The sequence below is a fragment of the Oncorhynchus masou genome, chromosome 3, assembly GCF_036934945.1.
Source record: "Oncorhynchus masou masou isolate Uvic2021 chromosome 3, UVic_Omas_1.1, whole genome shotgun sequence".
Taxonomy (NCBI): Eukaryota; Metazoa; Chordata; class Actinopteri; order Salmoniformes; family Salmonidae; genus Oncorhynchus; species Oncorhynchus masou.
In genome coordinates, this window is record NC_088214.1 from 47,807,701 (window position 1) to 47,820,405 (window position 12,705).

The window sequence follows — 12,705 nt, forward strand, 5'->3', positions numbered from 1 at the left end:
CATGTGGTTGTCTGGTTCTTGCCTCTTGCAGGGGTTCCACTCAATGATGTATATAAAGCCTCTTGCAGGGGTTCCACTCAATGATGTATATAAAGCCTCTTGCAGGGGTTCCACTCAATGATGTATATAAAGCCTCTTGCAGGGGTTCCACTCAATGATGTATATAAAGCCTCTTGCAGGGGTTCCACTCAATGATGTATATAAAGCCTCTTGCAGGGGTTCCACTCAATGATGTATATAAAGCCTCTTGCAGGGGTTCCACTCAATGATGTATATAAAGCCTCTTGCAGGGGTTCCACTCAATGATGTATATAAAGCCTCTTGCAGGGGTTCCACTCAATGATGTACACTACCGTTCAAAAGTTTCACACTTGGATTAGCTAACACAACGTGCCATTGAAACACAGGAGTGGTGGTTGCTGATAATGGGCCTCTGTACGCCTATGTAGATATTCCATTAAAAAATCATCCGTTTTCAGCTACAATAGTCATTTACAACATTAACAATGTCTACACTGTATTTCTGATCAATTTCATGTTATTTAATGGACAAAAATTTAGATTTTCTTTAAAAAGGGACCCCAAACGTTGAATGGTAGTGTATATAAACCCCGGATTGTGCCTACTATGTACTGCACATTGGGAGGCTTTGAATGCACCGGTCGGTCATATTGGTCCTCCCCAGTAGGAGCAGTCCTCCATAGGAATTAATGGAATTCTACAGTATTTCAATTCAATGTTTCAAGGACAAAATTACATGTATTTAAGTATTTTTGTTGTTGTAGTGTGGACAGTAACATTAGTAATCTTTACAAATTATAATTGAAGGAAAATTGTTTCATATTTTGTTGTGTTTAGAGCACATAATATAGTTTAAAAGTACGCATTAAAGTGTCTGTAATATAATACATGTGGCAAAAAGAAATGTAGACCTTAATAAATTCATTTCTATACCTTCCAAAATATTTTACAACGGTGGAGGAGTGCCAAGATGGAGGCACCTTGGCTTCAACACAGCGCCCCCATTTAGTCATCTAGTGTATATATAAATCTTTGACAACGTTTACATGCACATCAATATCCTGTTATTATTTAGGGTACTCAAGTATTCTGTTTTTGAGTTGATGCATATAAACATCATATTCCGTTTACAATAACCCGAAAAAGCTTGTATCCCAGTTATGAGAAACCCGGATAAGATGCCTGGGATACACTGATCTAAAACGGTATACTGTGGCATGTCGAACCCAGATGGAATATCTACATAGAGACTGAAAAACAGCTTCTATCTCAAAACCATCAGACTGTTAAACAGACATCACTAACATTGAGTGGCTGCTGCCAACATACTGACTCAAATCTCAAGCCACTTTAATAATAAAAAATGTGATATAATAAATGTATCACGAGTCACTTTAACCAATGCCACTTCATATAATGTTTACATACCCTACATTACTCATCTCGTATGGATATACTGTACTCTATACCATCTACTGCATCTTGCCTATGCCGTTCGGCCATCGCTCATCCATATATTTATATGTACATATTCTTATTCATTCCTTTACACTTGTGTGTATAAGGTAGTTGTTGTGAAATTGATAGATTACTTGTTAGATATTACTGCACAGTCGGAACGAGAAGCACAAGTATTTGGCTACACTCGCATTAACATCTGCTAACCATGTGTATGTGACCAATACAATAATTTAGCCTACTAGAATTAATTTACTACTGGCTACTTTCATCCCTAGTTTCTCCTTATAATTTCAGACATTTGGTAGGCCATATAATAATTTCAGACATTTGGTAGACCATATAATAATTTCAGACATTTGGTAGGCCATATATTAATTTCAGACATTTGATAGGCCATATAATAATTTCAGACATTTGGTAGACCATATAATAATTTCAGACATTTGGTAGGCCATATAATAATTTCAGACATTTGGTAGGCCATATTATAATTTTAGACATTTCGTAGGCCATATAATAATTTCAGACATTTGGTAGGCCGTGTTATAATTTTAGACATTTCGTAGGCCATTTGTTTGTCAACTATAGTTTGATACATGCAGCTTCTCTTCTGTCATAACTTGTTGCTCCAGAAGACTAAATAAAGTAGTGCTCACCAGAATAATGTCTTACATCGATAGAATAAATGCATTGGTAATCTAAAGTTGTCTGTTTCATTTGGGGACCGGGGAGAAAACACAATAACTCCTAAACAGTGGGACGATTGGTCCAAAATGTCCAAATATTATCAGCTTGACCAGTTTTAAGGAAATCAAATGCTGAGAAAATGGCTAATCACATATGGGTGCATATTTTGTGGTTGAAATACTGTCTGCATGCATAACAATGTTACGCTGCATGTGAGCGGTTATAGATTTAGTGTCAGTGTCAATATTTCAGTTACTATTCCATTTAACCAATCTACTTAACTGAGGAATATTCTGATTATTCATGGATACTCATGAGGGGAATATCAACGGTGCATGCAAATGGCTTATCGCGAATGCGACCTTAAGCGGGATATGAGCTTCTACCCGGAATACTGTGCACATGTAAAGGTGGTCTCCTGCAGTATATAGTGGTTGGTTGGTTACCAACAAAACCAAAGTGTGGACAACTATGCTTGTTTGTTGTGTATTTATTCAACCCTTTTTGTGTATTTCTTCCCTTATATTTCCAAGTACATCTCTGCAACAGAAACTCCAACACAGTGTTTTCATTGTTTGTCAATGCAGATAAGTTTGATTATATGTCAATTATTTATACTAATGTATATTTTGTTATTAAACTGTTGTAAATATGTTGTTGAATAACTATTTTTACGAGTCCACATGAGGGCGCACGGGGTTAAGTAATTAAAAATTGACCAGCAAATTCATTTCTTTCAACTATCCAGTAAACACGTCGGAGATGAGGTTGGTGTGGGGTTTTTGTTGAATAAAATTTAACGGATATATCTTGTAATTGAACAAAATAGTAAGGTGGCCAATAACTGGGAACAGTATGCCGAATATTAGGCACCATGGCTGCTGTTTAAAACTTTTATTTTGAAAACTGAGTGTGGGGTACAGGAAGTATCTCTTCTTCGCCCCTTTCCTATTGTTTGTAGCTTAGCCAGCTAGCAAGCTATTCTCCCGATGTACGAACTCTTCACACATCGGTATTTCCAAATCCTTAGTACCACCCAAATATTATGATATATTTTCAAGTATCAATAAACGATTAACTGTAACTACAGACTAGCCCTGAAAATGAGCAGAATACCCGGACCCATGTGGAATTCCAAGGCTTTACACGAGCAGTTAGCGTCCATCATGGGGGCGTTGACCAATGCAGCGGTGGCGGACATATGTGAAGTCGTGGATGAAGGTTATGCGATTTTGCATTTAGAAATATCAAGAAGCTACAAGGAAAACGAGGACCTCAAGAAGAAACTGCATTTGATTGAGTCTATAATTGCGCGAGGAATCGATGGAAAAGCTGGAACTCAAGCTGTTGTTGTTACTGAACCCGTCCCATTAGGTGAAGGTCCAAAACTGTCGCAGCAGGAGGACACATGTCATAAAAGTAATGGGATAACAATAACGTCTGGAGATTGCTACTTTGTAGAAGAAGAAGAAGAAGAGGAGGTAAATTTCCATATTCAAGTCTTTCAGAAGCTAGCTATATCCCTATGTGTATTGTTTATCCACTAAATTCTCATCGAACAATAATACAGAATTGTACATTATGTGAATTTTCGTTTGCATTCAAATTATGATTTGTTTCAGTTACCCGATGTGGTACTTATCAAAGATGAGGACTCCGAGGACAGTGACACACATGAGGAAGGTAAATAGAGTGCAGATCTGTGGTGTTGTTCTAGAATGATGAAGAAGGTATGTTGATCAGTTAATCTCTCGAAGACAGACACACTTAAAGTAACTGGCGTCTGATGCAATTACGCAAGAATTTCGTTTTGGTTTTCCCAGATTCGTTAGTTATAGCAAAGACAGTACAGTATGAAGATGCTGTAAAACTTCAATTAATAGCCCTGGCATTTATTTGTTTAAAGGGATAATCCACTTCAAACAACTAATTCATATTAGGTAACAGTGTTAATTAAATAACACTAATATGTGAAAATGTTTTTTGTGAACAAATGTTTCATTTTGTTGTAATAACAAAAATCTGTTGCAGCTGAAGTCTACTACAAACCCACAATGCTGTGTTCTCTCTCTCCCAGGCTAGGTATTTAGCTAGAAAACATAGCTACACAAAATAATACCAAAGTCAAATTTCAGCATGTGAAGTAGCTAGCTAGCTGTAAAATCACCTAAACAAACTGCACTATCTATTTAGGACTCCATCACACAGAGTTCAACTTGCAGTTAGTCTTTGCAACTGAGCTATAACGGCATATCTGCCCAGAGTGAGAGCAGCGTTGCTTTCCCGCCCAGTCTATTAATTTATTTTCATTTAACCTTTTTTTAACTAGGCAAGTCAGTTCATAACAAATTCTTATTTACAATGACGGCCTACCAATAGACAAAAGGCCTCTTGCTGGGATTAAAAATAAATTAAATAAAACATATAGGACAAAACACACATCACGACAAGAGAGACAACACAACACTACATAAAGAGAGACCTAAGCCGATAACATAGCATGGCAGCAATACAACATGATAACAACATGGTAGTAACACAACATGGACTTGACAGTTCATGCAGCTTTAGTATTTTGATCATAGAGTTCTGTTCATAGAATTCCAAACGCTTCATGCATCTACACCAACATTTAAATGTGTCCACAGTGTGTCTGGATTCCCTATTCCCATGCTATATTAAAATGCCACTATGCATTCTACAAACGGTGGAATAGGCAAAATATGATAACACAACAACTGATGGCAGTAGCTAACTAGCCAGCTGACCTATGTAGCGAGCAAGAAATGCCAACGGAATTGCAAACAGGTTAGCATAACTCTAACCCCAAATATATATATATATAGCTAGCTGGCTAGAAATTATGAGGCTAGCAAGCATGTTCGTCACAGGCTAGGAACGTATTTCCTCCAACATTATAATTAAAAGGTGCCCCCCTGTCTTCTGGAGACTTGTGGGAGGAGTGCTGTTGACGTCTCCCACTGTATGCGCTTTCGGTAGACTGATTGCGTCTAGACTGAGGTGAAATCCGCACACAATACATCCCTGACCACCTTCTGAAGAGGTCAGACAGATCTGAACATATTCAGACCACCAAGCGACTTTTGTAAGTATCAAGTGCACACAATTTCCTGATTTCCACAAGCAGACCACTTAGAAGTTAAATCATGGGGAAAATTTGTATTTAGGGTTTTTTATAGGCTTTCATCAAATTGACAGAGGAGTTTCATGTTTTTTATTTCTGGGGGTAGATTAACCTTTTAAATCACTGAAACCAACAGGTGCTTATTAGAGACAGGCATTTCCTTAATGAATACTACTTTACTCATTTGCATAGTTAATTGTTTAATTCTAACATTCACTTCCAGCATTTTAATACATTTCTTCATTTCCTGAGCTAATGTGTGATCATTTACACACAGTGTCACATTTCTTTTGTCTTAGTATGCCTCTATTTCTGGAGGGGGAAAAAATCCTTGACAGAATAATTATTCTCCTCCTTGACTATACATTTTCTTCACTTCAACATTTCAGATTTGGAGTCCTTAAGGAAGGTAAAAAAAATCCCTAACCAAAAAAACATTTTGTTCTCAAACATAATTAAAATCCCAGTGCAGTTATCACAAAATATTAATTTCCGTGTTATTGCCGAACTAGACTATATGGCTATACAAGCCTAGGAAATCATTTTAATAAAACCAGAGAGGAAGAGGCTAACATATGGAATTGTTTTAAGATGGTCATACCAAGGATCAGTTAGCTATTTGATTTATAATTTTATGTATAAAAAAAATATCTTAAAAAATGTATTTGATGAAACATTGAATTTGCCCTTACTGCTATTAGCCCATAGAAACGCATTGAATAACAGCTTCATACATGAATAAAAAGATAGTCAACAAAACTATTGTTCTGAAGGGTCAGGAAACTATGATATATAAGAAAGATCAGGAAACTATGTATTTACGTTACAGCCTTATTCTAAAATGGATTAAATTGTTTTTTCCCTCAACAATATACACACAATACCCCACAATGACAAAGTAAAACCCTTTTCTTTCTTTTTTTGCAAATGTATAAAATACAAAAAAACTGATATACACATTTACATAAGTATTCAGACCCTTTACTCAGTACTTTGTTGAAGCACCTTTGGCAGTGATTACAGCCTTGAGTCTTCTTGGGTATGACGCTACAACCTTGGCACACCTGTATTTGGGGAGTTTCTCCCATTCTTCTCTACAGATCCTCTCAAGCTCTGTCAGGTTGGATGGGGAGCGCCACTGCACAGCTATTTTCAGGTCTCTCCAGAGATGTTCGATCAGGTTCAAGTCCGGGCTCTGGCTGGGCCACTCAAGGACATTGAGTCTTGTTCCGAATCCACTCCAGCATTGTCTTGGCTGTGTGCTTAGGGTCGTCATCCTGTTGGAAGGTCAACCTTCGCCCCCAGAGGCCCTGAGCGCTCTGGAGCAGGTTTTCATCAAGGATCTCTCTGTACTTTGCTCCGTTCAGCTTTCACTCGATCCTGACTAGTCTCACAATCCCTGCTGCTGAAAAGCATTCTCACAGCATGATGCTGCCACCACTATGCTTCACTGTAGGGATGGTGCAAGGTTTCCTCCAGACGTGATGCTTGGCATTCAGGTCAAAGGTGTCATCAGACCAGAGAATCTTTAAAAAATCTTAACCTCTTTGCTTTGTTATTTTGCGGTATTGTGTGAAGTCTAATTCTAAAATGGATTCATTAAAATATGTAACAAAATGTGTAAAACCTCACAGGGTCTGAATACGTTCCGAATGCTCTGTACTTCCATATATTTCTTTTTACTGGTACCCTGCTACCTTCAGACTAGTCTTGTGAGGCATGTTGGCATCTTAGAGCAAAATGACTGACATGTTTATGAGAGACTCACCTTTCCATAGAGGGGTCAGTGTGTTGCCCAAACTGTTCGGACGCTACAGTCAGAAGTTGTCCGATCGGCTGTACCGACTTCAAAAGTCCCTTGGCGCTTGTGGTGGTTGTAAAGCAAAACAGAGAGCCTCATCGTGTTCGTGAGAGTCTCCTCTTTTCCATAATAGTTTGAAAGGCTAAACCGTTCTGACACTACAGACGTTTTCATGAGAAGACCGATTTTCGGGATGTCTCCTGGTCTGAAAAACACCACTCTTGCTCTGCCACCTTTCACCGCAGGCGTGGAAGACATCGGCTGATGCGGTCGATTGAGACGCAGCCCATGCAAACAAATCTCTAGCTTCAACTGACAGATTGATGTTTTTTTGAATGATACTTGTTAGATTTCCGTAGGGGTGCGACATCGACTTTTTAATTGTCTGAAATCCTATCAATTATCAACATTTTACTCTACTGTGTTCTATGTCTGTAAAGGGTCGCGGTAGAAATAACCGCAGGGGGGGGCAATAGCAATTTAAACGCTAAGAAATATTGTCCATTTGTCACGTCCCTAATCTGGTCGAACGGTCATCTCGCGGTGAGATGTGCATGTGCAGGCGGTCAAATCAAAAGCACTCCTTCGAGATTAAGTTGTTTTTGACGAAAATGAAAACGTCAGTTTGTCACTGTCCCGAGGTTGGAGAAATAACATGTTCAACTACTTAAGACATTGGCTCAAATCTAGGTTGTACCTTTAGATTTTGAGAAAATTAACAGCTAAGGTATAATTTTTCACTTCTCTCATTGACTTCTTAAACCCCGGCCTAGTCTGCTTGGTCTGTTTCACAAACATTCCTGGAAAGTTTTGTGATGTTGGGTTTAGAAACTCTGTGGTTATATATACGTACATACATACATACAGACAGACAGACAGACCAGACCAGACCAGACAACCAGTACCAGTCAAAAGTTTGGACACACCTACTCATTCAAGGGTTTTTCTTTATTTTTATTTTTTTCTAATTGTAGAATAATACTGAAGACATCACAACTATGCAATAACACATGGAATCATGTAGTAACCAAAAGTGTTAAACAAATCAAAATATATTTAACATTTTAGATTCTTCAAAGTAGCCACCCTTTGCCTTGATGGCAGTTTTGCACAATCTTGGCATTATCTCAACCAGCTTCACCTGGAATGCTTTTCCAACAGTTTCGAAGGAGTTCCCACATATGCTTAGCACTTGTTGGCTGCTTTTCCTTCACTCTGCGGTCCAACTCATCCCAAACCATCTCAATTGGGTTGAGGTCAGGTGATTGTGGAGGCCAGGTCATCTGATGCAGCCCTCCTTCACTCTCTTTGGTCAAATAGCCCTTACACAGCTTGGAGGTGTGCTGGGTCATTGTCCTGTTGAAAAAGAAATGCAAGTCCCACTAAGCGCAAACCAGATGGGTGGCGTATCGCTGCAGAATGCTGTGTTAGCCATGCTGGTTAAGTGTGCCATGGGGCAGTAATCATTTAGGCAGGTTACCTTTGCTTCCTTGGGCACAGGAACTATGCTGGTCTGCTTGAAACATGTAGGTATTACAGACTCGGTCAGGGATAGGTTGAAAATGTCAGTGGAGTACACATGCTCTGAGTACACGTCCTAGTAATCCGTCTGGCCCACCGGCTTTGTGAATGTTGACCTGTTTTAAAGGTTTTGTTCACATTGGCTACCGAGAGCGTTATCACACAGTCATCCAGAACAGCTGGTGCTCTCGTCCCTGCTTCAGTGTTGCTTGCCTCGAAGCGAGCATAAAAAGCATTTTGCTCGTCTGGTAGGCTCGCGTCACTGGGCAGCTTGCGTCTGGGTTTCCCTTTTGTAGTCCATAATAGTTTTCAAGCCCTGCCACATCCGACGAGTGTCAGAGGCGATGTAGTAGGATTCAATCTTAATCCTGTATTGACGCTTTGCTTGTTTGATGATTCGTCTGTAGTGTAGCGTCCGCGTCATCTGACCACTTCCATATTGAGTGAGTCACTGGTACTTCCTGCTTTAGTTTTTGCTTGAGAGCAGGAATCAGGAGGATAGAATTGTGGTCAGATTTGCCAAATGTAGGGCGGGGGAGAGCTTTGTATGCATGTCTGTGTGTGGAGTAGAGGTGGTCTAGGATTTTTTTCCCCCTGGTTGCACATTTAACATGTTGGTAGAAATGAGGTAAAACAGTTTTAAGTTCCCCTGCATTAAAGTCCCCGGCCACTAGGAGTGCCGCCTCTGGATGAGCATTTCCTTGTTTGTTTATGGCCTTATAGAGTTGGTTGAGAGTGTTCTTAGTGCCAGTTTTGCTTTGTGGTGGTAAATAGATGGCTACGAATAATATAGATGAGAACTCTCTTTTTAGATAGTGTGTTCTACAACTTATCATAAGGTACTCTACCTCAGGCGAGCAATACCTCAAGACTTCTTTAATATTAGACATCACGCACCAGCTGTTACTGACAAAAAGACCCACACCCCCACCCCTCATCTTACCAGAGGTAGCGTCTCTGTTCTGCCGATGTATGGAAAATCCCACCAGCTCTATATTGTCCGTTTCTTCGTTCAGCCACGTCTCAGTGAAACATAAGATGTTACAGTTTTTAATGTCCCGTTGGTAGGATAATCTTAATAGTAGGTCATCAATTTTATTTTCCAACGATTGCACATTAGCAAGGAGAATGGAAGGCATTGGGAGTTTACTCGCTTGGTTGGGAGAATGTAAAACGTCAGCCATGTTCTTCGGCGCCATCTTTTCTCTCATTTTATTTCTCTCATTTTTTTGCACAAATTTGTTTACGGCCCTGTTAGTGACCATTTCTCCTTTGCCAAGATAATCCGTCCACCTGAGAGGTGTGGCATATCAAGAAGCTGATTAAACAGCATGATTATTACACAGGTGCACCTTGTGCTGGGGACAATTAAAGGCCACTCTAAAATGTGCAGTTTTGTCACACAACACAATACCACAGATGTCTCAAGTTTTGAGGGAGTGTGCAATTGGCATGCTGACTGCATGAAATGCCACCAGAGCTGTTGCCAGAGAATGAAACGTTTGTTTCTCTGCCATACTTTCAATGTCGTTTTAGAGAATTTGACAGTGCGTCCAACCGGCCTCAGAACCGCAGACTACGTGGAGGTCCTGGGCTGGCGTGGTTACACATCTGGCTTCTTCACCTGCGGGATCATCTGAGGGCTTATTTCTGTCTGTAATAAAGCCCCTTTTTGGGGAAAAAAAACACATTTTGATTGACTGGGCCTGGCTCCCCACCCATGGCTGCGCCCTGCCCAGTCGTGAAATCCATAAATTAGGGCCTAATGAATTTATTTCATTTGACTGATTTCCTTATATGAACTGTAACTCAGTAAAGTCTTCAAAATTGTTGCATGTTGCATTTATTTTTGTTTGAGAGAGCGAGAGGGTGATTTTGTTGTTTATGCTCTCAGATTCAGATAGTGGGGTAAAACGAGGTCATCATAACCCCCTCCTACTGGTATAATGTGTCCTATAAAACCATTCAGAAAGTTAGCTCCCGCCATGCAGTTCTACTCTGTATGTAGTTATTAATCTTTATGTTTGATATTTTCCTCCAGGTGTTACTGTGTCATCCGTGGGAGGAGATAGTGTGACTCCCCATACATCCCCCAATGCCAGAAAGGAAGGGAACAGTCCAGCACAGTTCAGGAGCAGGAAGATTGACTGGCAAAGGAATGAAGATAACAGTATCTTCCAGGGTGAGCAAAGGAAAGAGACATTGAAGCACAATCTCAAGCGCCCTGCATCTAGATTAAGTATTGGGAAACGGGTGATCTTGGGCCCTCAATACACACTGAATGAAACCCCCAATCAGCCTGGTTCCTCTGGCCACTTAGGGGGCAATGGGATGGAGACCGCAGAGCTGGTTTGCTCCTATGCCTCAAAAACAGACTCTGATGTGCTTGTGGTCCACCCAGAGCCTCCGCTTGTTCCCACTGTATCAGCTGTCACCTTTAACAGTCAAGTAGGGACTCACAGCGATAGGGGGGATATCGACATGATTGACTCTCAGCCTATTGAATTAGAGATGGACATGTGCTCCACGTGGAACAAACAGGCTAAGCAAGAGATGACTTTCTCTCAGCTCCAACAAAACCTCGAAAATATCTCAGGCATGAGTCCCGATCACTGTCAACTGACACAGGGAATGAACACAGCATCGAATTTTGATGGACCCGACATGATGAATTTTGCCATGTATGAGAAACAGTCTAACCATCCCCAATGGAGCGAGGTCCAAGGGAGCGCTGACAGCAGGGAGAAGCGTTTTGTTTGCCCTTTCTGTCACAAGTGTCTGATGACGTCTCAGAACCTGGAGGTGCACATGCGGATTCACACAGGAGAAAGACCGTTCAGTTGTGCCCAGTGCGGGAAAAGGTTCACCCAGTCAGCCCATTTGAAAACTCACCAGAGTGTACACACAGGAGAACGGCCGTTTGCGTGTACACTTTGTGGGAAAAGTTTCATAGTGAAATACAGTCTCACATTACACCTGAAGAAACACCACTCCAATGTGAGGCCTTTGTAAAGTTAAAACAAAAGTGATACGCATTAGAGTGCACTTCTAACCATTTACTGTTCAAAAGCATACAAATCAATGGGAAACTGAATGAAATTGATTGGATCACAATGACATGTTTTATCTATTTAGGTATTAGAATATTGCATTTTGTATTATGTATTTGGGTGCATCTTGCCATTCTAAATAAACTAATATGGCAGCATAATGACAAAATAATTTGTACCATTATGATTACACTGTGTACTAAGAACAATCGAAGACAATAGCGAATCAGTATATCAACATAGTTGTTTTCTAAAACACCCTGTTAAAATCAACAATGGTAAATCAATGCGTTAATTTGTAGACAAGAGATACATTGAAGCCTTTAATCAGCTGTCAATGCATGGGAATGTTACCTGGGGAGTGTAAATGCTTGTTTTCACTTTAGTGTCATTTTCAATTTATTTGCATATTTAGCCACACCAATTTTAGGTTTAATGTTTAGACTTTGAAAACATGTAAGAAAAGATGACCATTTCATGTTCCATTATGATATTGTTATGTGTAGATCAATCCACATAATTAAATAGAACAGTATTACATTGTATCTCTTGACAACAATTGTGTTTGGATCCAAGGTTTTGTTGAAATAAATGGCGATAATCATCTTTATCTCGCATCTCTATATCTCTGTATCCTCGATTCAAAAATGCTGAGAGACCCTCATATGCATAGTAACCTAAATGTACTGTTAGTTATAATTTCATTTCTCTGGATTAATTATTATTCAAATAACCCTTTTCTGACTGTGGTGTATGTCTCTGGTCCATGGTGGATGGGCGCGTGCGCAGTATATGCAATGATTTTCAAAAACAACTGCGTTGGCTAACAATTTTGAAACGTGGTTGACGTAATACTGTCGCGCAGTCTTGCAATGCGGAAGGCTTCTTCGTTTAGATTAGGTTGGAGCCTCTGTCACAACTGTTATTGTTCTGACAATAGAAACCTTATAACAACATCAACTGACTCGTAGACAAATGCTGTTTAGGTTAGAAAGTTGTTATAACAAGATGTCAGTCTT

General features: G+C 39.8%; 1 protein-coding gene across 1 annotated transcript; it reads left to right on the plus strand.

Annotated features, from left to right (window-relative positions):
* Nucleotides 1-3,128: 3,128 nt before the first annotated feature.
* Nucleotides 3,129-12,296, plus strand: LOC135518063 (zinc finger and SCAN domain-containing protein 23-like). Its single transcript, XM_064942915.1, has 3 exons — nucleotides 3,129-3,650; nucleotides 3,792-3,852; nucleotides 10,678-12,296. Exons 1-3 carry the CDS (start codon nucleotides 3,273-3,275, stop codon nucleotides 11,646-11,648), a joined length of 1,410 nt encoding a protein of 469 aa, XP_064798987.1. The 5' UTR covers nucleotides 3,129-3,272; the 3' UTR covers nucleotides 11,649-12,296.
* Nucleotides 12,297-12,705: the final 409 nt, after the last annotated feature.